Raw genomic sequence first — 27,477 nt, 5'->3', positions numbered from 1 at the left:
TCGGAAAAAAATTAATATGATTATTTAAAAAAAAATCGTTATTTGTTATCAGTCAAATCAGTGTTGATAAATAGTACCTACGATATTTGCCGTATGTTTATTGCGGCACTGTCTCATTTAGATCGGTGAACGTTATTAGTGTGAAGTGCTATTAATAAAATAAGATATAATAATTAATAAGTGAAATGATATCAATATATTTCATATATTACTTAATTTTCGGTAAGAGTGCAGTGGAGTTACTGTCAATTTAAAGTTACTTTAAATACCTACTCGATTTAATTTTAATTTCTTGCGAACAGGTTTTTTTCCAAATATTTGGTGTCAAGTTGGAATTGACCTTATGTTCGAAAATAAACTTCTTGCTCAAAATGGCTTAGGGTGGCCAACGTCTATTCATGTTGCAAAAGGAAACGAAGTTCTTATAAAACTACGTGAAAATTTAGAAGACCAAACCACTTGTACGGTATCTGATCCATTAGGACTTAAATTTGATGTAAAATCACCGCCTAGTAATAAGTAAGTAAATTTTTCGAGTTAACCTTTGTAATACCTATTTATTTAGTTACTCTTTATTATACTTCAAATATTTTTATATTACTAAACTTCAAATAAAAAATATAAATAAAATAAATAAGAATATTAATTATAATAAAAAAATACAAATATTTTATTTAGTTTTATTTTACGAGGTTTTAAGTTTTTATCACACAGGATTTTACTTACACAGGATCGATATTTCAGCGACGTTTGTATTTTTTATTTGAGTTCGTTGTAAAATTATATCAGTGTAATAAGTAGTAAGAAGTGTAGTAAGTATGATAAATTTAGGTTAGGTTAGGGTACAATTACTTAATGTCTTTGTAAGTGGTTAGTTATATGAGATTCCATTTCTTTTAAAGTAGGTAGTTTTTTTTTTAATATGTTTATGCAATACTGTATATAAACGTTTATCTACTGGACTATATGAAGGTATCAAGAATGGAGTGACGGCTGCGGTGTTAGAGTGCGGAATATAACTTTACAAGATGGGGGTCGCTGGCGCCTGACTGCCTCAAATAGCAGTTCAAAATCAATTACAGGCTGGACTGAAGTACATGTACTAGGTAGTTGAATTTGAAATATTTATAAGTAAATATGTTTGTATTTTTACATATGAATAACATTCTGTTACGCGTTTAGATAACACGATTACGACGACGGCACCACCAATATCACTTCAAGATGGAGAAACGGGAACGAAAGTTGAATTATCATCATTACACAATGCATATTGTGTTGTAGCAAGGCCATTTTCAGAAAGTTCCCTAGTACCTGGTAACTGTAGTGTCACATTAGATCGAACAACGAGAGCCGTTCAAGGAAACTGGCAAATATATTTAGGTCTGCCCGGCCGTGTCACCGAACTTCAAGCCAATCGACATGTTACTGTGCAAAGTAAGTTGTTTTCACAAACATATTTAGATTGTAATGCTTAATGCATTAAAAGAATTATTTAAATTCATATATATTTTAGCGGAACGTTTGGATGTGGGATATGTACGAGAAAGTAATAATAAATTGCATCTTTATTGCAATATTTTGCATACAACGAAAAACGTGACATTTTGCCGATTTCAGAGGACAACGAGTAATTATGGGTATAACGTCGTCGATGGTTTAAGTGATGGTAGCCATAGGTAATTTGTTTTTATTTGTAACATAATATAAGATATACTTTTTATTTTTCATGATTAACTTTTTTTTGTCAAATCTTTTACTTCGTAGCTATTATGGCCAAGGTTTTGCTTTTAAGCAATGTGGAATGACAATAGAGAGGCCAACGGCGCAAGATTATGGAACTTGGCGCTGTTCTGTTGGAGTGCAAATGTTTGTTGGTAACCAGATCGTACAGCAGACACCTATGCAAGCTTTGCTAAGCATTGCACCAAGTAAGTATATTAAAGGGTAAAAAAATGTAATTATAAATAATGAAATCGTGTAAATATTATACAATTGTAATACTGATAAAATAGCTTCTATGTTGTTTGATGTTATATATTGTCAAAACTATTTATTTAACAGCTAATTTGGCGAGAAACAAAAGAAGTGATGACGAAATAAGAACAATTTTCGTTGAAGAAGATTCTCCGTTTACAATAACTTGTAGTTCTAAGGTTTCTCTAAGTTATTGTTGGTTTCAACATCCTAATGGAACTCAATTCACTCCTGTGCCACTTGTGGGCGAAGAACAGCTTTTTTGGTAACAATTGTAAATATATATTAAAAAATAAATTGCTCATATAAGTTATGAAAGTAAATAAAAAGTAAATTCCAATTATTTTAGGTATACCGGTCAGAGTCTTGAAGTAGGTGATTGTGGTATAACATTTGCGCATGCTTCAAGTGGTGATGATGGTAAATGGTCATGTTATATGGGGCCTCGACAAAGTTTAGGTGTAGAAATGTCCGATTCGGTTCAAGTGCGGGTTACGGGACCATTAGCTGCGAATCAAAAAGATATGCAAGTAAATATTGGTGGGAATGCAACACTATATTGCCATACGGCAAATAATAGAAGGCCATTAAACTATTGTCGATTCCTATCACCTACTTCAGTCGGAATGAACATTGACTCGTCAGTCACACCGGAAAAGTAAGTTATTTATAAATCAACGTCTACACGTAGGTAGTTAAATTGAAATAGGTCTTTGTAAATATATACCATTTAAGTAAAATATTTAAGGAAGTCATAATTCGAAATAATAACTTTACAGGTGGAATTAATTTAGTTTTTGTAACGAATCTAATAATAATATCACTTTAAATTGCACTTAATACTTGTTACATGTCATTTTAGCGCGATATTAAATCGGTTCTATTTTACACCTGGGAGAGACCTTAATGCTGGGGACTGCTCATTAAATATTTTATCTGTACAAGAGGAGGATATCGGTAACTGGACTTGTGCTGCCGTAGTTGATAATGAAATTTCGGAGTCGAGTGATACCATATATGTTTACATCAATGGTGAGTTATTTTTAGCTTTACTCCTTAAGAAACGATATAAGACCCGTTGTATGAAAAAAATGGGAAGTGAAATTAAAAAAAATATATGAGCTGTGACACGACCTGCTCCGAGACTGACGTTTTACCGCACATCTCTCGGCGGGAATAGATACGTAAATATATTTTTAAATATCACGGTGATTATTCTTAAGGTCTAAACTTCAGTTGCGTGTCCAGTTTTTATTAAAATTAATCAGTATAAAATAAAATTGAAAAATAAAAATGAATAATATAGAATAACTTTAGGAAATTCTATTTCACAGATAATTACTACAATAATCAATACCAAGCTGGTATTATTGGAATGGCTGTAGGTCTGTCGGTTCTCGTAGTAATACTTATTGGTTATGTCTCATACAAAAGACAATGGATTCGGTGGCCTATCTTGAAAAGGGAGAACACGAATAATTATACTCAGGAGAGAGCAGATGCAGATGCGTTTTCTCTTCAAACTAGAAGTACTTCTTCTGGCAATATTAGCTCCGCGAGCAGCAATGATTCGATTTACAACCGTTAAAAATAAGATTTATTATTGAAAATTAGATAATTATTTATTTATCATATTGCTTGCGCTTACAGTAAACTTTACGTATCTAAAGTTTCACTTTTGATAAGTTTTAACAAATGAATAACAGATAATATTAAGTTCAAGGAAAACTATCGTGCCTTATTTAGCTACTGTGAAATAATGCCGTTATTTGAGAAGGTTGAGTGTGCGCTATTGATTTATCAATTCCTTATCTCTCAGCGGTTTCTTATGCCTTTAGATGCTAAAATTGTCACAAGGAGGACCCATCAGAAATATCTTTCTGATCACGAACGCTAAAACTTCGAATTGTTACGGCAGGCGAACGTGTAAGCTACCTAATACTTAGAATTTATAATAAATTGCCGGTGAATTTTAGAAACCAGCTAAGCGTAACAAACGTAAAATACAAATTAAAACAATACTACACACAAAATATTAGGAATGAATTTGAATCATTACAATAATTATTACTTCTAGTTTGCCTTATTGTAAAATTTTAAAATTTCATGTATCTCTTTATATATAAATATTATACGATAAACAAAAAATAACATATTGTAAAAAAAAATAAAGAAAAATCGATGTTATACAGCTATTAGTTTTATTTTTTTTTTATTTTTAAATTATATCGAATCAGTAAACAGACTGTATATGTTTATAAACCTGTCAGTGAGCGTGTTGTCCGCACGGTATTGGACATGTACCCGCATTTTGCGCACAAACATTATGCTTGCATCTCTTAAATGTTTTGTTACCCTACCCCATATACTGCATAATTGCTGTTTATTTATATTTTGATTTTTATTCCTGTACTTAATACTGAGAACAACTGTGACATATAGATTTTAGCACACACAAATATTTTAATGTATTTCTGTTCTTATTGTAAGTGTTAAAATATAGAACTTCGACTGTAAATATGCCAAGACAAACCCAATAAGGGTTTAATGGCATTGTTACTGTTGAAATAAAAATATATATGTATATATAAATAAATAAATAAAATATATAAAGTAAATAAAATAAATATGTCTTTGTATTTTTGTTGGTCTTTTACACATTTCTATACTAGTATTGCTAATTCTTAGTCGTGTTATAACAGAGATTATAAGATGTTCTAACCTACGGGTCGTTTGCGTTGCATTCTTTTAAAAAGTCAAGTTGGACGCGTCCGCGTAGTTATATAGTACTAACGTTATCTTATTTTAATTACTTTTTTTATAAAAATATTATTTATTTGTTATAATTAGAGAAGTTATTGATGTGTTTGCATATACAGCTACTTATTTAATTCTTTGTGGTTAGCTTAACAGATTTGTTTTGTATAATAAAAACAACAAAAATTATTTTCAATATCTAGCGCACAGAATAAGTGTTTTAAAGACAGTTTTATTCGAATTCCTTGTGTGTGTTAAAAAGTTTGGTGAGTAACAGGTTATAAATGTATCAGATATGGATACCTTAACCTTGACCAATGTTACTTTGAACGTATAATCAATGCAATATCTGAAGAACAAAACAATGTATGAATAAGTTTTGGTAAATTATATCAAGCGATTAAGATAGCTGTAACAATCTGTAGAAAATAAATTATAAGATAGAATCATGCATGCAACGCATATCTGACATTCCAAGGACACATACATTCACACATAAAGGACACGATTTTATTTTTGTAAAACTTGATTAAAAAGATAAATAAGAAGAACACAACTAGTCGGCGTAAATTACAGGACTGGAACGTCTAGTAATCTTTTGTTGAAAAAAAAAGCGTAGCAAATGTCAAACGCTTGAATAATCGTTGTTTCCTTAATTTTCCACATTATTAGGAAACTTACAAAAAAAAGTAGCCGACTTGATCAAGCGATTTTGGAGTTTTCTTTTCAGCAAAATATTAAGCGATTAATTTTACTATTACATTAATAATAATAAACCACTTTATTGCAACTAAAGATAGTATACATAGCAAACCTTAATTCTAGACACATATAGTACAATGGGTGATCTTATCACTAAATAGCGATCTCTTCCAGATTACCCAACAGAAAAAAGCTAGCAGTGTAACGTAATAAATTTCTACAAACATACATACATATATACACATGCAACTAAAATACAATAAATAAATCATATATATTTATATACACACATTCATACATACCTATACACAAACACGGGTACATAAATACATACATACAAACACATACACACACGCACACACACACATATATATATATATACACATACATATACACAAAAACAAATATGTAAATACACATACATAAGCCAATGAATAATACATTTTTAATAATATCGAAGAGTTTAGCTGTCTTGCGAGTGATAATAAAAAATGATTTCTATTTAAAATATCTTTACTGAAATTATTAATTTTTTATAGGGATTCACATCAAATAGATACAATTTCATGTCAATAACGACGATTCAATTTGTAAAATCCCACTGCTGGAAAAAGGTCTCTTTCTTCATGTAGGATAAGGATCGGAGCTTACTTCACCACGTCGCCCCACTACGAGTAGGCGGATAATATATCCCTACTGTAAGTAGCAATCACTATCAGGTGTACCTATATGATAACAGCCGGGATCGACAGCGTAACGTGTTTTCTGAGGCACGCTGAGGAGATTGTGGGTCAGACGAAAGAAATATTTGTATATATCTATTTCGAGCGGGAATCGAATTCGTAAACTGCCGGCACGTACATGACCTACGCAGCACTACACCAGAGTATATTATACTATTTTTTATCATCATTTGTGTGTATAACACCATCACGTGACTCAATTGCTCTAATCACGCTAACGAAATCTACAATAGCTTCAGCGGTACTTGTTGGAACTTATTTGTTAACGTTAACGTATTTTTTATTTTCTAAAATATTAAATTTCCTAAAAGCTTTTATGTACTTAATAAAAAACCAGTCAACAAAATAAAAAAAAAAATCAAGAACTAGAAAATATATATAAAATTCAACATTTTTTTTTTCAAATTCTGTTGCTTTTATACTATCCGAAGGAACTTCGTTCCTACCTGGTGTCCCATGACACCACATAGTTTTTTGTTTAAAATTTTAAGCTGCAATTAGTTATCTCGGGAGTATTTGGTTCTGTAGCAACGATTTAGTATTTGGTTCCAACACAGATTTAGGTATTTGGTTTACTGGAATAATGCCACCATAAATGTTTCTTCATTTATTACTTATACACTATATTAAGGGAATGAGAAAATTGAAGCTGTTCAAAGATTTCAGCCATGGATCAGTTGTCTTATGTGTATAATCAAAGAGACCAAAGAGTAATTCAATGATATATAAACGAAAATCTTAAAGACTGTTGACTTTATTATATTTATCATTTTTTTTTTGAATAATTACTATTTTATACTTAATCTAAACAAATAAGTAAACTTTTATTCATATCGCTACACTATTAAATAAAATAACAAAGTCCGTTATGGAGATCACACTACTTTATTAAATAATTCGGATTTTACAATTTTATGATGACTTTTTATATCCCTTAACCATGCGATTTATGGTGATTTTTGAAAAGAATTTGTTGATGGTTTTGACGATAGTCTTAACAATCTGCTTTATAACAGGAGGAGCAAGTTCGTCCATAAGCTGTTCCCAGTTTTGATTTGCAAATTGGATAGTTGTGTCAGCTGAAAAAAAATGTTGCTTATTACTAAGAAGTGGACTTTATGAGATCTTTTAATGAAAAATAGACCTGTATAATTTAACTTGCTCAATTATCTGTATTATTTGAAGTGTGATAAAGTAAAAAATATTTACAAATTATATGTTTTTCTTTTAAATATTAAATTTATTTTAGATATTAAAAGTATTATCTAGAGGACACATAATAATAATGACAGTATAGCATCTTACCAAGTTGTTTATTTCCATTGAACAAGTTCTTTAAATCGAAATTCGTTGATTGAATTTTGTATTTGTAGTTAGGTACTGTTAGCTTGAAGTGTTCCCCTGAGTCACCTTTGACGTGACTTAATTTACTAGCGATTTCGACCTCAACGTTTTCTGAAAAATAATCATACATTGTTACATAATTATATTTTTGTTATACTAGATGAGCTATAACAATGACGCATTGTTTTATTGTCATTAATGGTTTGGTTGCTCGTGGCAGTTCCTGTTTCCATGCCATGAGACGTAGTTAGATGTTTTAAAACTAACCCAGCTTTACCCTTGTTAACAATAAGTTATTAAAATAAAGAATGTTTAGTTCAGATATGGACGAAATAGTGCCTCGATTGGCAATATGTTAGGCCACTAGCCTTGGCTATGACCCTATTAAAATACCAATATTACATACACAAATATTTAGTTACTTAATTTATTTACTATTTTGTCTTTTATATTCATAAATATTAAGATGATTATAAATGTAAAAACTGTTGTTGTGTGAACGTTGTACGTTTATTTTAACATCTTTGAACGTTAATTGTTTCTCTAAATCTACTATTTATTAACTTGTTGATCGATTGAAATTTTGTAATGAAGAAAAGTAAAAGTACGTTTCTAAAAAATACAAAATGAGCGTCTTATTTATATACATATATATAATTTCATACGAAACTGTGTTCCGCTAAAATGTCAAACTTATTCCATGGGTTTACCAAAATACGTCTGTCATACTTTTTGTATGCATTAACAAAATTTTAATTTTAACTGTATTATCTGATCTTTGAAATACACGTTACTATTTATTTTTATTTAATTGTTGATTAAAGTTTATTTACTGATTTCAATGGCTATAAATATTGATGAATAATTATCATTGTTTATGAATAAAAATTAAGTCAGTCTTGCAAATACGTCGTGATGAGATATAAGAATTTATGTTTGTAAGTATATTATTACTATTACATATCGAAGTTTAGTAATAAATACCACTATTTTATGATAATATAGAATCATTTTATTTATTGTCAATAATTATAACCTACCTTTGCCTATATTGTATTAACTATTTAAACACAAAATGCTAATTATTGTTAAAACGTCCATTTGTTAGTAATTGTTGTTTGAGTAACTGAAGTAGTAAATTTATTTTAATATAATAAATTATGAGGTAAAACGTTACTTGTATTTTTCCTGTACTCGACTATTCAATTTATGTTTTACGTGTAGCAATGTCGTTAATTACTGGACAGGATGTATGTTGTGTCACGCCTCCGAAAGTCCGAGCTACAACCAACTAGTGGCATACTTGGCAGTGAAGTTAACCAAAAGTATCTTGTTCAAATTTACATATATTGAAATTAAAGTAGCTGAGCCGACGGATGTTCATAGTAAAGCCCTATTAGCAGTTTTAATTATGTGTTGCAGCATAACACCAATGACATGTAAATGTTTTAAACAGAGGATTTTCCTGTTTGGTCATGACCTCAAAAAAAGAATCTAGCGAAACACGTGTCTAAGATTTTCTTCTGAAACGTATAAATTTGTACTCGGTGTTTTTTTCTTAAGTAGATTTCAACTACGCAATGTCCCTTTTTAAGTAAATAGCTATGTACTTACTGCATTTAATTAAAGCGTCTCCATCTCCTTTAATAGGAAGTATCAATATTTTTCCATCGGCATTGTATTTGGCTGTCAAACTCAAATTTGCTACGAGTGCCAAATTGAATTTCTCATTATCATCTGCAAACTCGACCCTAAAAAAGTAGTATTTTCCTTGTTATTATATACATTTTAATTCTAAGTGACCGACATTATTAGCACACAATGTGATGATATTTTTATGCAAATCTTACAGTTGACGTTGTATTAACAATGATTTCATTGTTATATCGAGCATCGCTTAGCGTTGCGAAATGGGGTGGCACATGTTTTTTCATCAGTTTGAATATTTTTTATATATATTTATAAGCATTGTATAAAGACGATGGGTTGGCGTCACAGACCACAGAAATACTAGTCGGCTTAGTGGTGATAGTCATAGCACCGGCTGACGGTCGCACATAGCAAACATTTATACACAAACACTACAAACTATTTGTTTTTAGAAGCACCGGATCAATACCTAAGTTACCATACGTTCATTCTCCATATAAGTAATAAATATTTTTAAATATTTTTCAAGGGTGGGTGACTGCGTTTTTAGGACATGACTTATTAAAATTACTCGCACGACTTTTGTGAGACTTTTGTGTTTTATTTGTTTGGTTCTCTTTGATTAATAAATATTGAATGACTAAAATTAAGGTGTGTTATGAAAATATAGGTAGTATACTTACTCGAAATCCGACAATTTCATTTTGCTAAGTCCGTGCAATTGTGCATTAGTAAATTTTAATTTGAGACCATTTCCATCAATTAAGATGTCGTCCAAATCGACGGGATCTATCGATGCTACTCCGAGTTTAGGAATGCCTTTTGTGAAATGTGGAAGGCTTTTTTCTATCTCTTCTCTTACACATTTTTGGAAAACTTTAGAATCTAAATCGCATTGATGCATGTAATCAGCTGAAAAAAAGAAAGTTTCGTTAAGAATCTTAAGAATACACATTATACACATTTAACACTAAGATACCAAAAAAGTCTGTGTGTCAGCTTCTACAGGCGACTGGAGTTTATTTGTTAAGATCGTTTACCGTTATATCTATATTTATATATTATAAATTTCGTGTCACGATGTATGTTCTAGATAAACTCCGAAACTACTGAACCAATTTTTATCAATTTTTGTAAGCATCTGTAATTTGTTCCAACTAGGAAGATAGGGTAGTTCTTATCTCTATTAGACCCGGTAGGTGGTGCTGCTATCGGTATGTAACACTAAAACTTTTGAACCAATTTTTATCAAATTTTGTAAGCATCTGTAATTTGGTCCAACTTAGAGAGAGGGAGATAGGTTAGTTTTTGTCTCAATTGGACCGGGTAGGTGGTGTCGCTAGCGGTATGTAACTTCGAAACTACTGAACTTATTTTTATTAAATTTTGTAAGCAACTGTAATTTGGTCCAACTTGGTGTGTGCGGGTCTTCCTGACAGGCCCGAAGGTCTGTCCGGGTACGGGCCTCGAGGTTACCCTCTTTACCCGGGCTTTCTTCTCCGGGGCTTCGCCTCCGGGGTCATGTCCTTTCGGCCCTATTGGGCCAGGGTCGCAGTGCCCTTGGGGTCATCATCTTGTTTGGGTTGTCTCGTCTTGCTTAGGTCTCTCCTGTGTGTTACAATGACGGGGTGTCCTCCCCCGCGTCGCCCGGATCGTCGCCACCACTGTCCGCGCTGGGTCGGCTCGGCGGTGGTTGCAGGAGCTCGCGTGGTAGAGGACGCCCTTCTGGCGGTCTCGCATGTAGGGGTAAAAATCGTTTACAAATTTTCTGTACCAAACGTCTTTAGGCAATACATATACCTAATCGAATAACTTCATCAATGCTAGATATGTAGGTACATCTTATCAGATAGTATGTTACATTGTTTGCAGTATCAAAGAAAAATTAAGATATTGTTGTAGATAGGAATAACTAATTATTACCGATTACGAGATAGTTACTATGTCTAGAAGAAACCCACACTGACGTAATTAATTGCGTTTCAAACAGAAACGATTAAGTTTCAGCGAAATTTTGCCTAGAACAGTATTAGTGAATATGTAGAAATTAAATTTATTTTATAAGACTATATTATTTTGGAAATAAGAAATGATGAAGCTGCATATATTTTATGAAATGATAAATGGTAGCCTAATTGATGTTTTTATATAGTAAAAGTTTGTTAAATGTAGCAGAAGAACAATGTCAACAGTAAAACAGTATTATTGGAGTTTTACATATCGTTAAACTTTAAAATCTACTTAATTCATAAAATAAGTAAACTTTCCACCAACATCTCATTCCCTTGATAGTTTATTTTTAAATTTAATTAATCAATTTTTAGGTTTGATAGCTTTCAGTTCGTATTAATTTCATTTCTTATGACCTAATAGATGACAAACACCCAAACTAAAATATTTGTATGCTACCCGTAACTGACGGCATTATCATAAAACTACTTAATCGACCATCACACCAGATTGGTGTACTTATAGTTTCAAAACTTCTATACAAACTTTTACTTTTGCTTAAACCCATTCAGACCATGATTTTAAAAAAACCCTCATGCTGGTATCATATGTGTTACTTATATTAATTTTCGGAGCTCATGCCAATAAAAACTTATGTAATTCTATAAGGTTACTAACTCGTTACTACTAAATCGTTGTTTCGGTTTTTTTTTGCTTCGAGGGTTGTGGGTTCGATTTTATTCGATTCGACTTGTATTATATGTATTTATTTACGTATATACCAATAATATGTATATATGTCGAAAAAAAGTAGCGGTATCAGTCGGTTGTTATCTATAACACAATTATTCAATAGCTTGCTTATCTTAGGATTGTGTAGTAAATCAGTAATAGATTTTTGTATGCGTGCATAGATACAATCAAATACAACATAATGAATTACTATATTATTTGTCCTCTTTGGTTTTATTATATGTTATTAATGTATAACTAACTGTATTCAAGACTTCCACGAATTTACAAGTATTAAACAAACAAAGAGTATAAAAATTAACGAACGGAAAGGAAATAAAAGTTTTATGTAATCACTAAGCAAGGATAAGATAAATCATCTTATATATAAAATTCTCGTGTCACAATGTTAGTTACAATACTCCTCCGAAACAGCTTGATCGATTTTTATAAAATTTTGTGTACATATCGGGTATGTCTGAGAATAGGCCAACATCTATTTTTCATACCCTTAAGCTATAAGGGGAATTAAGGGGGTTAATAACATATATGACAAAACAAAGTTTGCGGTGTCAGCTAGTGTCTTTATAAATTTTCCGCTTTCCCAATAATACCGCTTGGATATTAATGTGTGATTGACTTTTTATAATATTTATAGATATGTTACATTTAATACATATATGTTACATAAGTTTAATTAATGTATTTAATTTAATGTCCTATGGTATTTTGTTATGGGGCAATGCGGCTGATATTTATGTCTTTTTTATTCTGTAAAAATTTCTGTATCCGTTATATTTATAAAAACGGATGTAAAGAATTTCTGAAAGAAAAGTTTCAAGAGATCAACATTGCATCGCAGTATATCTTTGAAAATTAAATGTACACACGGAAATATAGGCATTTATTTGTAAATCGTAGTGATCGACATGCTTCAAATGATGTGACACTCAGAAATGAACATATATTCGTACGTGTCTATATTAATATATAATAATATTTCGGCTGCGGTTCAATCTCTATCTCTACTGAAGTTTAAAAAAGCTATCAAGCGGACTTTATGAAGTAAAGCATAATTATTATAATATCAATGAATACCTTAATGATGAAAAGGCACGGGATTGAATAAAGCTCAACCAGGCTATGTCTATGACCCGCCCTGTAAATAGATACACTTACAAATATTGTGAATAGTTGGTATGTGGTAATTTCGGCACAAGCGATTGACTGTCTCGTGTTTGTCCTGATAATTGTGTTTTTGAAGTAAAACTTCTTAACGCATGCTTGATTTGGGGAGTAAGCTGGTGAATACGTGATGAAAGCGTTACGAAAAGTGTGATCGGATGCGGCGAATGGAAGTTGAGAGGATGGTTAGTGAAAATAGAAAGTTTTACTTCAGTCGTGTGTTCTAAAGCACACTCGTTTTTGTCTTGTTGACTTTAAATTTTAAAAGAGTACCGAGAGTTTGTACTTCCGGCTTATTTTTTCTGGGGAAATTACTTTTTTATTTATTGTAATATTTAATAAGGCCGAGGAGATATTAGGAAGGTAATTTCTACCGACACATTAGAATTTTGGGTAAATTAATTTTTGCGACTAAGTTAAGGTTGCTGGATAGTACTAGTTACATTACCTAAGTTTGTAAATATATGTTAAGATGTAAATTTTTATTTTACTGATTGATATTTTTGTAACTTCTTTTATTTATGTTGAGTTTTTTTTTGTAAATGATATTATTTTTGGCGTTTGTTAGTGAGTGAAATAATCTTATCGTGAAATAAATATTTTTATTTCATAACTTTATTAATTATTATGTAATCCCAACATTATCTACATGACTGGTTCAAACAGAGACATCATTGTTTCCACTAAATAACGATTTGTGATCAAATCAAGAATACACATCCATATGTGAATACTACTTCTAAGAAAAATACGTGATGAGAAATGTTTTATGGTTTTCTCGATGTTTTCCATTCAGTGTTTGTTTAATTGATTATATCTATTTAAATGGTAGATCAAGACAAGTGCAAAAATAAACTTGTTTAAGCCATTTAATACCTAATAATATATAAGTACACATTTTTTATAGAAACGAATGTTAACGAATAGCTTTTTATTTGAGAATTATTAAGACTTTTTTATTTTAGAAAAAATAATTTAAGAAATTTAATTCATTTATAAACGAGCGCCAATAGATTAAGTGTTACATATATTATTAGTCTTTGAATTTCATTAATTGCTTTTTATATTCGTGGTTAAAAAATTCTTAATGCAAGTCATTTTACTATTATATTAATTTATTATATTAACTCTTGCCCAGTTGGTCTGTTTTTTTTTTAACAAAGGAGTACTGTGTACTTATGTCTCTCCTTATTTTTTTATTGATAGAATCATTGTAATCTTTCATATAGAGTAGGTTTCATGCGCGAGTCGTATGCGACGCGACGTAGAGTTTTTTTACTTTTTCTTAATTTGTTTAACCTAGCCGTAATAACTATACATACTTGCTTGACTTCCATTTAATGAAATTTCTCTTATGTGTCGCATTCCGGTAAAGCTCAAGAGTCGTAGTATGTTATACTAGTGACCTCTATACGTCCATATTTTTTTACTCGATAAGTAATCACCAATCACCAACATATCATGTACTAAAACCTTCTTCAAAACACTCTTATACCAGAAGATGCAACATAAGATCGGTTCAGTAGTTTTCGCAGAGTAACTGAGCAAAAAAACAGCTCTCTATTTATTAGTATAGTACCTGGGTAACCGAGCTTAGCTCGGTATTTTTTAGTAAATCGTGTTTTTTGGAAATCATATTTAAATACGAATTACGTATTTATAAAATATGAATAATATTTTTTTTTCCGACAGTGATTTTTTTTAAATAAATATAAAAAATCAAAAAGAAAATAATAAAAAAAAATAATGATAAAATATAAATAATATTTTTCGACTTTACATACATTATTAAATAAAAAACAATAAGTGCAATTAGAAAAAAAAGAAAAAATAATAATCGATGGAGGATTTGAACCGTGGTTTTTCCGGTCGATCGCGACCGGCCAATTTCCCACCTGAGCTTTTCAACTTTACTGACATTTGCGAAATTTACCTTCGTATTCTAACGATATTTCTTCGTTGTCTGAAAACTGGCATAAAACGACATTTTCTAAAAATGAATCCTAGCTAGATTTATTTATCTCCCCCGAAATCCTCTGTATACTAAATTTCATGAAAGTCGTTGGAGCCGTTTCCGAGATTCAGATTATATATATACATATATATATATTCTTGTATATATATATATATATATATTGAAGATTATACAAGAATTGCTCGTTTAATAGTATTAGATAAGATATATATAGATAAGAACGCCAAAATCTTGTGAATTATTTTACATATTTTAATCATAATCACATACTTAGGTTAATCAATCACCTATGATATTTTTTTAAGATAACATTAATTGATCGCAAGAGTCAAATTAACCTATAATGTACCTATTTGTTTCCAGACAAAACACAAGTTCCATGCATGATTGGTACTATACCTAGTCTGGTTTTTAACAAACGAGTACTGACTATGTCTCTCGCACATTTTTGATATTGGAAGAGTTAGATGAGTCATTGTTAGGGGTGGGGTCAACGCCTTTGTTCTTGGTTTGGAATTATAAAGGCCCGTTCATATTGGATACATCTAAAATATGCAGTAAAAAAAATAAACTATGTATGGGACAGTCTATGGTTGAGTGAGAGACGACATGTGAGGGAAGGTTATGAGGGAAACCAAACCCAATGAAAGTCGATCTAACACTAAATTTATTAAGATTATTTTGTGTATATATAGGCAGAAGTACAGACGTCATTTGACGTCATTCGTAGCAAACAAATATCAATTTCATTAGAAATCTGCATAAGAAAAATAACAATTTCGTAATAAATCAGCTAAATTAAAGAGGTTACTAATTAGCAAAACAATCATATTGCTCAATGTGCGTTGACCCGTACATCCTGCCGACTCAAAGAAGAAAGATAATTTTGATATTAAAATCTACAATAACAATAATAACAATACAATTAAAATTTAAGTACCTAGAATTAAATAACTTATATAATAATCATCACTGCACTACACTTTAATTGGTATGTCCAGTCGAACGAATCGCGGTCGCGCGCTCGGGGGAGCAGGGGTCTCCTGATCTTCGTTCGTATCTGCTGCAACTGAACTGCGGTCGTGGAGACGTCTGTCACAGCACTGCTCAGTATAATTTTGTTTCTGTGATATCGCATGGTCCCGTACAGACATCCCGCAACAATGATAGACCCTAAGATTATATACAAGACAGAGTACTGATGTATATCGTGTATACTGAGTGATGCGTTTTCCTGCTCCTTGAGGTTAATGATCTGAGACTTCATCCGGCGCCACAAGTCTTCATGATCCTCGGGTGTGAACAGTTGGAAATCTGAAGTATTTATTATGGAATTTAATATTGAATAATCGGCTGGGATCGGTATGTTTTCTTGGACCTTAACTTGGCTCATATAACTATTTTGAGTGAATATAGAGAAGGTGTCACCTTTTATTGTACAACCTTGACCGATTTGTAAAAGGCCGTTCCCGGTCAGTGTTGTCAATACAACTCCAGTGTCAATGCAAAATATGCGCACTGTGCATTTCCCACAGCAGGAATAAAGCCACATGTTATTGTTATGTAACTTGACCCAGCGCACGCGACATGGTGCCTCCTTTGTTTTACATATTGTTGTATTGTGTATACTCAAGTTACACATTCCGCTGGTTATTTGTAATTCGTATATCGGCTTATCGAGAGCGCATAATAATTTGTTTGTCTGTATGTGGACACAATTTTCTACATCTGATTCTGTCAAGATGAGTAGTAAGTCCTTTTGTAGATTGAATGCAATGTATGGTGCGATAAATTCTATGTTATAATGCTGCTGAGGAAGGGTTATTACTCTATCCAGTTCAAAATTTTCCTTAATTACCAAAGGGATCTTGATTTCGATTATCAAATAAAAAGAACCAATGTCGCCGTTGACCTTCATTAACTTATAAAGTTCTTTAAAGTCGTTTTTATCGGCAGGCAAAGTCAGGTCATTCGGTATATGTCGGTATATGATATTTAATTGTTCTTCCAATTGTTCAGGCGGCAACAAATGTGCATCTAAATGACCGTTTGCGAGGCTTGTTAAAGTGTTTATAACGCTTTCTTGCAAGCGTCGTAGGTATGATAAAATAATCATAGCTGAGACTGAAGATGACAAAATTTGTAATTCATTGTTAGTCACCTTCTCAGTTCGATTAGTAATAAAGGTAAGATTCTTTAGACATTTCTGTATTATTTCGAATTGCTTGTTCATTATAACTTCATTCCTCTGAAGAATGTTATATTGCGCTTCTATGATACTTGTTTGATTTTTTAATAAGAATCGTAGATGGTTCTCATTTACAGAATTTTTTTCTATATCCTTTTCATATTTTTTAGCGAAACGCTCATCCAAGACACCAAATAGTGAGTTCGCTACATAGCCTACACCGTTAATCAGTCCTCGTTTTTGTCTTTTATATATATGTTTTTTGAAAATTGCGTTATAATGTTCGATTTCCGATATTTCGTGTTGTAATTGATATATGATACTCCTGTATTGTGTTGGAAGTAGATCGAGGCTTAAGTATGATTCTCCCAAATGACCGACATAATCTTTCACATGACGTAATGCCGACCAATAGGTACTCATATTGTAGTAAGCGATTAGTTTCCATTCATCGCGTATTATGTGTACGTCATACATTTTATCGAAATAAATGTTTTGATTACTGTTCAGAGCTGTAACGTTGTATGAACATTCAGTTGGTTTAAATAGAAATAGAATTAGCATCAATATCATAGTAAAGAATGTTCCGAGAGGCCTTCTTAATTGTCTACCCTTTCGTTGCCTCTGTTGCGAGTCGACGCCTGTGTCGTCGCCGCATGTCGTTGTTGAAATGTTATCGATACGGTTCTGTGCTTGAGTTTCGGTACCTTCTTCTCTTACGGGTAGAACTGACAGTTTTAAAACGGGTCTTTGTATAACGCCATTCTTAGTTTTGACGGATACAACTCGTACGTATCCATCTTTGCCAGGTGTCATTTCGGTAGATGAATCACTGACTTCTTCTAAGTCTGTAGTAATCACGTGACATTTAAACGTTTTCACGCTACCCGATACTATCCAGCCTAACTTTGTTTGTTGGGCTATTGGAGCCATGTTCGGACCTTTGATCAGGCCGCTCATTATAATTTCTGAATATATGCTTGCGTCTAGTAATAGATCGATAGGCCTAGATACGTTGTATTCCGGGTCGGCTAGTTGTATGTGTTGTATATGAGGCCACGATTCTTTCTTGAAGGATATGTCAACTAACTAACTACTAACAATGAATTACAAATTTTGTCATCTTCAGTCTCAGCTATGATTATTTTATCATACCTACGACGCTTGCAAGAAAGCGTTATAAACACTTTAACAAGCCTCGCAAACGGTCATTTAGATGCACATTTGTTGCCGCCTGAACAATTGGAAGAACAATTAAATATCATATACCGACATATACCGAATGACCTGACTTTGCCTGCCGATAAAAACGACTTTAAAGAACTTTATAAGTTAATGAAGGTCAACGGCGACATTGGTTCTTTTTATTTGATAATCGAAATCAAGATCCCTTTGGTAATTAAGGAAAATTTTGAACTGGATAGAGTAATAACCCTTCCTCAGCAGCATTATAACATAGAATTTATCGCACCATACATTGCATTCAATCTACAAAAGGACTTACTACTCATCTTGACAGAATCAGATGTAGAAAATTGTGTCCACATACAGACAAACAAATTATTATGCGCTCTCGATAAGCCGATATACGAATTACAAATAACCAGCGGAATGTGTAACTTGAGTATACACAATACAACAATATGTAAAACAAAGGAGGCACCATGTCGCGTGCGCTGGGTCAAGTTACATAACAATAACATGTGGCTTTATTCCTGCTGTGGGAAATGCACAGTGCGCATATTTTGCATTTTTTCATTGACGTACATAAATTCTTGTTATGTGTGTACAAGCAATTATGACAAAGGTTAAAATCTTCGATAATTCGATAACGTTCGCCCGGTGTTAATTTGATAAACCTTTCGCATTTGTATAAGGGATGTTTCTTGTCACAAATCGGGCAATTTGACATGTATGTCGCAACGCTTTGATATTCTTTATTTATTAATTTTCCATACCGATGTTCTTTTTGAAATTGAGGCTTGTAAGTCTTGTTATTAACTGATTTTTGTTGATTATATTTTTTGAATGATGACAACATTTCTCTATCTCTTATGCCGCTTGGTTCTAAAGCGATGAATTTGCTCTCTAAGAAGTCCATTAGCTCCGAGAGTGAAGGTAATTCTCGTGGCATTTTCCGGGCTTCCTTGTAGTCGTTATAGGTGACTGTATCCAGCTTTTTTGTAATAATATGAACTAGTAATGGGTCCCAGGTACTTGTATCGATACCCAGGTTTTTAATAGCGTAGATACATTCCATTGACGTGTCGTAAATACGTCTAATCTCGTACGCTGATTGTTTTTGAGCGGCTGGCTGATTAATAAAGATTTCGATTTGTTTAGTAAATAACAATTGTGGATTGTTATATCTGTGTGTCAACAATTCCCACGCTGTGTCGTAGTTGTCCGCTGAGATAGTTAGATGCTGGATGATTCGTTCAGCATCTCCTCGTAATTTGCTCTTTAGGTGTTGCATCTTCTGAGTTTTTGTAATCAAATTGTTATTATGAATACTTTCTACGTATAAGTCATAAAACGTAGGCCATTGCGTATATTTGCCTGTAAATGTAGGCAAGTCGATCTGTGGTGTCGATTTTTCGTGATGAATGGTCGATGTGAGTTTAAGATTCAACGCCCTTTTGATTGACTTATATGAATCTTCGTAGGCGTAAAACTCACTATCGTACTGGGTATCCGATCCTTGTAGGATATTATCTATTTGCAAGTGCAAAGCGTCTATTGCGTTCCAGCGCGTTTGTATGTTGCGTAACTCGTCTTCCAGCTCCCATTTGTCTTGGATTTCATCTACTTTCAAGCGATTTATTTGTCGATGAAAAGCTCGGAAGTTTGTTCTTTGCAGTGACATCAATTCTGTTGCCTGACCTCGATCCGTCGTTGAGGTCTTAGTGGCATTTGAAATTTGAAGTGATCCCTCCATTTTCATCATTTTTTAATGCTGACGTTTATGTAAAATTGATAGGACCGTCTTCAGGGGTCCAGGCCAGTCTCTCAGTGGATAGTGCGACCTTGTTTGCGCCTTCTCAATTTAACTGGTGGAACCCGCTTCTGGGAAGCCAGTCAACCGATTCGCAGTCACACAAATTCCAAATGAGCGTTGTGGCCACTGTATCTGGATTCTCCAAATGTCGATGGAAATCCGTAGAGTTTATAGTCTTGATTGGCTGTTTTCTTGAGTGATTTCTCGAAGAAATATTTATTTATTTATTTTTCTCGAAGGATCAAAACGACTGTATGTATCCTCGAAGTAAGACTGTTGTCTTGTAGCTTGCAGGTTCAGAATGACTGCGCAGCTTGTCAGCAGCAAGGCTGTATTCTCGAAGGACCAAAAAACTGTATGATCCTCGAAGAAAGACTGTTGTCTTATAGAAAGCTTGTATTTTGCTTGAAGTTGCTGTATTATCTTCCAAACGTCGATGGAAATCCACAGCTTGTCAACAGCAATGCTGTATTCTCGAAGGACCAAAAAACTGTATGGTACAGTCTATGGTTGAGTGAGAGATGACATGTGAGGGAAGGTTACGAGGGAAACCAAACCCAATGAAAGTCGATCTAACACTAAATTTATTAAGATTATTTTGTGTATATATAGGCAGAAGTACAGACGTCATTTGACGTCATTCGTAGCAAACAAATATCAATTTCATTAGAAATCTGCATAAGAAAAATAACAATTTCGTAATAAATCAGCTAAATTAAAGAGGTTACTAATTAGCAAAACAATCATATTGCTCAATGTGCGTTGACCCGTACAAACTATTTTTATGTAAATATTATTATAAATAAATAACAATAAAACAATATTGGATATGGTATAAATATTATTATGCACAAGAATTAATAGATAAATTAATTATTATATAACTCTTGTAAAAACTATTGTCATCACTTCCTTCCAATGAACTTTTTGCAGATACGGGAATAGTAAGCTACTCTAACATATTTTGTACATACTAGTCGACTTCGTATATTTGTGTTTCGATTTTGACTATCACATGACGACCCTTTTTGGCTATCCACTTTAGCTACTCCATGTAAAAAGGAGTTCAAATTTTATCAATTTTATAACTTTTGTTATTTACTTTCCTTCGCTTAAGCCCAAACAAGCTCAATCGAGAGATCTTGAGCTCACAGTGATAATACGGTGGCAAACGTGTGAGGTGTGAAGCAACGACATTAATTAGCCATCTCGTCTACGACGAATTTCTCAAAGCGATCTTTGTTTCGTTTAACTAAATCAAAAAGTTGCCATCTGATACGCCACAACCAATATTTTTCGATTGTAACCATTCAATAATGCCTTGTTTTTGTCGGCCGGCTTTGTAAGTTCCAGGATGATAGTGGAATTGTGTTATTCCTTAGTCCTCTTACACTACCTACGGGAAAATAGGGGGTGGCTATATTCTTTACTGCCGTAACCACACAGCAGTGGCGCTGATAATAAGGTCTAATTTTGACTGAAATATATGCAACACACAGCACCGCGGCCAATACATATTGAGCTATGAAAATCATTACAATTTATTTATTTATTTATTCTTAATGTGCACCAAAATACAGACACATATAAAGAAAGATACAATACAAGATGTACAAAGGCGATCTTATCGCTAAATAGCGATTTCTTCCAGATAACCTTAGGGTGCTTACTGGACACGATACAATATAACACATAATACAATATTTAAAAAATTTGTCAGTACACGATGTTGGTGACTTGCGTGAAAAAGGTACCCAGTTTGACGAAGGCAATATACTAAGTAATTGGTGACACACAGTAGATTTACGCAACGTAACATTGAACTTGGTATGGTATGAACAAGAAAAGAGTTGCGTACACCACAAACACGTTCATAAATAAAAATATTTTCGTATGTTAACTAGCAAATCTATATAGTTATGTACCTACTATGTTGAGTTATATCTCAACATGTGCATAATGTTACTCTCAATAAGTAATTAAGGAGATTTTCGAATAAATGTTATAACCGGGAAGTTTGTGGGGATAGATGGATGGTTGTTTGATGATCTTTTTTTTAAAGAACTTTCGACTGTTGAAAGCTTTTAGACCCGGAACTAAAACTAGATAGCTAGATTTCTTTTGACTCAAACTTTTCTCAGGCTCGGAACTTACGCAGCTACAGTAGCGAAAAAAAGCAATTTTATTGTATAATATCAGCTAATAGTACTTGTTAGTAATAATTGTTTGCTGTGTGATATCATCAAGTGCTCAATTTTAATCTTTGTAATCAGTTGCTAAGACAATAATAACCGTGAACTTAATGCCGTCTTATTTTTAAAATATTTGAAAATAGCTTTAGTATTGTAGAATATCTGATTAATATTGTATTAAAAACTTTTTACTTGTAGCTGGGCTATGAAAAGATAAAAGTTTAAAATATAGATAAGTTAAAGAAAAATCGACCTTTAACAATATTGAAAGAAATAATAAAAAAAAAAGTTGGGACGATTAGGTACTTACGTTGAATGTAAACGATGCTGAAACGCATGCAAAACGCATAACGCCGTTGCGCTGCCAGTGTATATTTACTTTATTATAATAGACAAAATAAAAATTAAATATGATAATAAACGTTATACTACAACAACTAGCCCGTTGGCGCAGTTTGTAGTGGCCCTGCTTTCTGTTCCGCGGGTTGTGGGCTTGAATCCCGCCTGAGTCTCTGTGTAATATTTGTATTTATATATCGATATGTGTATTATTTCTATGTATATTTAAGAAATAAATGTAGCTATACCAGTCGGCTGTTACCTGCTTATCATAGGAACAGACGACCGTGTGGTGTATGTTATAAGATATTTATATTTATACTAGCTGACTCGGAAAACGTTGTCTTGCCGCTAAACGCTATTTAAAAATAGGGGTTGGTGGTAGAAGGGTGCAAATGTAGGGTTGTATGTATTTTTCAACGCAAAATCATAATAAATTAAAGAATAAATAATTTATCTAAAAATAAAAAATAAATTAGGGGTGGACTACACTTAACATTTAGAGGGATGAAAAATAGATGTTGTCCGCTTGTCATACCTACCCAATATACACAAAAAATTTCATAAGAATCGGTCAAGCCGTTTCGGAGGAGTTTAACTACAAACAACGCGACACGAGAATTTTATATAGGGTCATTGCGCCTGTTCGCGTCCACCGCCCAATTCGCGTCCATTTTACGGATCTCACTTTGAAAAGTCTCGAAATTAAGAATACTAAGACATCAATAAGTCGAAAAGTAATTACCGGCAATACCTCAATGTATAAGAGGCACGCACGCATAGACAAAAGTTCCGGGCGTCCAAGCAATCCTGGGTAAAAAAAAATAATTAGTAAGGGCTGTTCAACAAGAGAGCGCGAAGGCACGGAATAATGAGAAGAAAATAGTGGGCAGCGGTTCGTTTGAAGGTAAGTCTTTTATTGTTTTATGTCTATTTTGGATACATAGCTGTTTCTAGGCGTTGGTTATGATAAAAGGAATTATAATAATTATGAATTTGCTTATTTTTTTTATAGTTAACAGTTAAAATAAGGTGGACGCGAACTACTACACCGAATTTATAAAACTACCACTTTGCGTCCGCAATGGACGCAAACTATACCTAAAGGGATTAATAATAAAACTAAATCGCGTCCATTTCTTAAATTAATTCTATAAGTTTAATACATAAAACTAATAACTACAAGTTTAATACCTATTCTACTTTGAATGAAATAAGTGATTTCTTTCTTATTTTTTTTCTGTTTAAGATGAGTTCTTTGCAGATAAGAAAGAAGAAGGAAAAAAGAACATACACAGAGGAGGATTTAAGGGAAGTTTTGCATGACATTCAAAAGAAGAAATCGGTAAGACAAGCACCTATGCAAAAAATATGCTATTCCGATATTGGACAAAATCAGTGGGTGCAGACCAAGAGGGTACAAAACTTATCTACAAATAAAAAAAATTGGAGTGTCTGTTTGTAATATTAAAGTAACAGCTTTTTACTAAATGCATATTGATTTATACACGGTACATATACCAAAATAACATTTTTTAGAATTTTTGTCTGTCTGTCTGTCTGTTTGCTCCGGCTAATCACTGAAACGACTGGACTGCTTTTGACGGGACTTTCACTGGCAGATACTTAATGTAATAAGGAGTAACTTAGGCTACTTTTATTTTAGAAATTTATTTATTTTGTAATTCTACGAACAGAACCATAAATTTTTTTTAATTCCACGCGGATGAAGTCACGAGCACAGCTACTATCAAATAAAACCAAGTAATGAAGAAGAAAACATAACGGTATTATTAATATTTAATGCGAATAGAGATATGTGTCCACCTCGTATTTTGTTTCCATAATTATTATTAATCAAGGCTGATCTTTGTGGTGCTGTGTGCTCACGGCATCAAAGAATATGGCCACCCCCTCTCTTCCCATGGGTGTCGTAAGAGGCGACTAAGGGATAACACAGTTCCACTACTACCTCGGAACTTAAAAAGCCGACCGATGGCGGGATAACCATCTAACTGCTGGCTTTGAAATACACAAACCGAAGACGGGCAGCAGCGTCTTCGGTATGACAATGCCAGCCCTGCGGTCACCAACCCGTCTGCCCAGCGTGGTGACTATGGGCAAAACACAGGAGTGAACTTGTCGAGGCCTATGTCCAGTAGTGGACTGCGAAAGACTGCTGTGATTGTAATTGCAGGCTGATCTTTAGCTTGCTTACATTCCTTTAAAATTCACAGAACACATAATTGTTGAATTTTAAAAGTTGAAATTACTATTTACTTACTACATAGGTACCTAATTTGTTTTTTAATTTTAAGTTCTATCAATGTTTAGAAGAATAAATAGGTATTTTATTTTCTTTATAGTGATTTATTAATGTTAATATGTTGATTTTGAAATAACTATAATTCTTCAATAAATAAATTATTAAAATCCAATCTCTCTACATTATCATAAAAATATCACCTCTTTATGCCTTTTCTAAGCGAGTGGACGCGAAGTGGTCCAGCGGGTGGACGCGAATTGGATTTTATGGACGCAAACTGGGTAAATCGCCTAATTCTGAAGTTTGTATTTAAATAAAATAATAACAAGATGTTTCGAACAAAACCGAAAATTAATCTTGAAATAGACTATATAATGAACACAGTAAATAAATTTTTCATAGAAATTAGTGCTTGGACATTTTTATTTTCTTCTTCAAACTTGCCAACTGCACTAAGTGGACGCGAACAGGCGCAATGACCCTATAAGATTTACTTGACTGAAGAAATTATATAATTACGATAAATATATTTTACTGAAATCGAATTGCTACAAACGCAACTATTTATTTTTGCAAAGGTACTACAGTGATTTGTTCACTAATAACAATATACAATACGGATACAATGCAAAAAAAAATATGAAGAGAAGAGACAATCTTAAAGAAGAACACAGCGCTTAAAAAGTCGCTAATTTTAAAAGTGCAAAAAAATAATAATAACTGCCCTTTTTTGTAAATTAACTGTAAATATACCGGAGTGTGTAGTTAGTTGCTTTGTAATACAATAAAAAATTAAAGGAACATAAGAAGGTAAGTAAAAGATTCTCGGACTTGACAAATTGCTAATTTTGAATTCCTAAACTAAACTGAACCTAGAAAATAGTTAACTACCATTATTATGTAATTTTATATACTTTAAAACAACTAACTATTGACGTGAGTACTGATTAATAATTATTTATGTTGTTTGTTTGATTCGATTTTGTTTTTTTACCCATCGTGACTAATAAGTGACATGACGATGACGACTATTTAATATAAAAACATTTTAAATCGATTCTTAACAAATGATAATCATTTACTACTAACAATGGTTTGGAATCAATCAATTGTTATTTGCGTAATCATTGCCTTCGTAAATCCTTCTTTAGTTTTTTAATTCGAATTAAAAACATCAGTGAGGCGGTTGGAATCTGAGTCTTTATGTCACTTCTAAAAATAATTAAACTAATTATTTGGTAGTTAGACAAAGGAACTTGCCTTTACCAATATCTTTTTACTTTATGAAGTTAAATACAAAAAAGTCAGTTAACCGACATCCACACGTAAAATAGTATTTTATAATAGTCATGATAAATTTATTTTGCTTTTACTGTTTTAGAAAATTGGTACTTACTATAAAGTTAATAAATACAAATATTTGTAGCAGTTAAAGATAAATAAAAAAATTATTTATTTTATTACCTATTACACATTTCATTTGGATTACGTTTCCAAAAATAACAATTATATAAAAGAAATATAAATTTATTAGGTTAAACAAATTAATTATTAAGAATTTTTTTCCACATGGAACGTGATCTATAACACCTACAGAACTTCCCATTTGAAGGTACGTAGTAAAGAGTCGAACACCATATACATTAAACTAGCTGTGCCCCGCGGTTTCACACGTGTTAATTTAGGAAAAAAATAGCCTATAACCATCCTTGAAAAATGGGCTATCTAACCTTGAAATAATTTTTCAAATTGGACCAAAAGTTCCTGAGATTAGCGCGTTCACACAAACAAACAAACAAACTCTTCAGTTTTATAACATTAGTATAGGTTACAGTCACAATATTTATATAAGTATGTATTTATTGTGTTAAACTTCACTTAATTACACATTTATAAAATTAGAAGAAAATACGTCCGTCATTTGTCTTCTTGTACCATTTTCATATCATTCTATATCTCTACTAATGATGAAAACAGTATGAAAGATCAGAATAACAATATAAAAATAAAAAATATTTGTTATGTATGTGTAAAATTTATTTAATCATTTTTAAAACTGTTTTGTTAATTAATATTCTTTTTATTACCTAATAATAATAAAAAAATTGAACTCACGTAAATCAAAATCGTCTGCTGTCCTTACGTGATAGATACCCACGAAGAACGCAAATGCTAATAAATAGTTCATCGTCGTTTCGCGTTTTAAAACAGGAAAGGAGATACTATCTGTTTTTGACAAGAGCTCAGCAGCTACTGCGACGGAACGAGCATCGTGTTTCATATTTATTGTCTTCATGGTCGAGGCTGTGTACCTTGGTAGGACTGCCGAGCTAATTTTAATATATTTTTCCTGCTACTTTAAAGTGAAATTTTTAACAAACGTATCCAAATAGGCTAGCACATAAGTGCTATAACCCTTAGTCATAAGCATTGAAAAGGCCTCAAAATAACAATTTAAGTTTAATAATTAAAAGGATTG

General features: G+C 32.4%; 2 protein-coding genes across 2 annotated transcripts; one reads left to right on the top strand and one right to left on the bottom strand.

Annotated features, from left to right (window-relative positions):
* Positions 1-343: 343 nt before the first annotated feature.
* Positions 344-3,565, top strand: LOC123670304. Its single transcript, XM_045603810.1, has 9 exons — positions 344-519; positions 973-1,106; positions 1,183-1,437; positions 1,517-1,679; positions 1,768-1,931; positions 2,065-2,242; positions 2,327-2,635; positions 2,840-3,009; positions 3,312-3,565. The coding sequence occupies exons 1-9, from the start codon at positions 344-346 to the stop codon at positions 3,563-3,565; spliced, it is 1,803 nt and encodes a 600-aa protein (XP_045459766.1).
* Positions 3,566-7,041: 3,476 nt separating this feature from the next.
* Positions 7,042-27,261, bottom strand: LOC123670106 (circadian clock-controlled protein daywake-like). Its single transcript, XM_045603615.1, has 5 exons — positions 27,114-27,261; positions 9,857-10,085; positions 9,138-9,274; positions 7,485-7,634; positions 7,042-7,258 (listed from the first exon to the last, which is right to left on the bottom strand). The coding sequence occupies exons 1-5, from the start codon at positions 27,184-27,186 to the stop codon at positions 7,092-7,094; spliced, it is 756 nt and encodes a 251-aa protein (XP_045459571.1). The 5' UTR covers positions 27,187-27,261; the 3' UTR covers positions 7,042-7,091.
* Between the last annotated feature and the right edge of the window lie 216 nt (positions 27,262-27,477).

The sequence above is a fragment of the Melitaea cinxia genome, chromosome 4 (genome assembly GCF_905220565.1).
Source record: "Melitaea cinxia chromosome 4, ilMelCinx1.1, whole genome shotgun sequence".
Classification (NCBI taxonomy): Eukaryota; Metazoa; Arthropoda; class Insecta; order Lepidoptera; family Nymphalidae; genus Melitaea; species Melitaea cinxia.
Note: the sequence above shows the minus strand (reverse complement) of the source record. Positions and strands in the feature narration are given on the sequence as shown.

Bases quoted from the DNA above. Each gene is read 5' to 3' on its own strand.
- LOC123670304 (XM_045603810.1), top strand. From the start codon at position 344: ATGTTCGAAAATAAACTTCTTGCTCAAAATGGCTTAGGGTGGCCAACG. The intron at 1,680-1,767 runs GTAATTTGTTTT...TTTACTTCGTAG, and splicing joins TTAAGTGATGGTAGCCATAG to CTATTATGGCCAAGGTTTTG. The intron at 2,243-2,326 runs GTAACAATTGTA...CAATTATTTTAG, and splicing joins GGCGAAGAACAGCTTTTTTG to GTATACCGGTCAGAGTCTTG.
- LOC123670106 (XM_045603615.1), bottom strand. From the start codon at position 27,186: ATGAACTATTTATTAGCATTTGCGTTCTTCGTGGGTATCTATCACGTA. The intron at 10,086-27,113 runs GTGAGTTCAATT...TCTTTTTTTCAG, and splicing joins AGCAGACGATTTTGATTTAC to CTGATTACATGCATCAATGC. The intron at 7,259-7,484 runs GTAAGATGCTAT...ATTTTTTTTCAG, and splicing joins CAATGGAAATAAACAACTTG to CTGACACAACTATCCAATTT.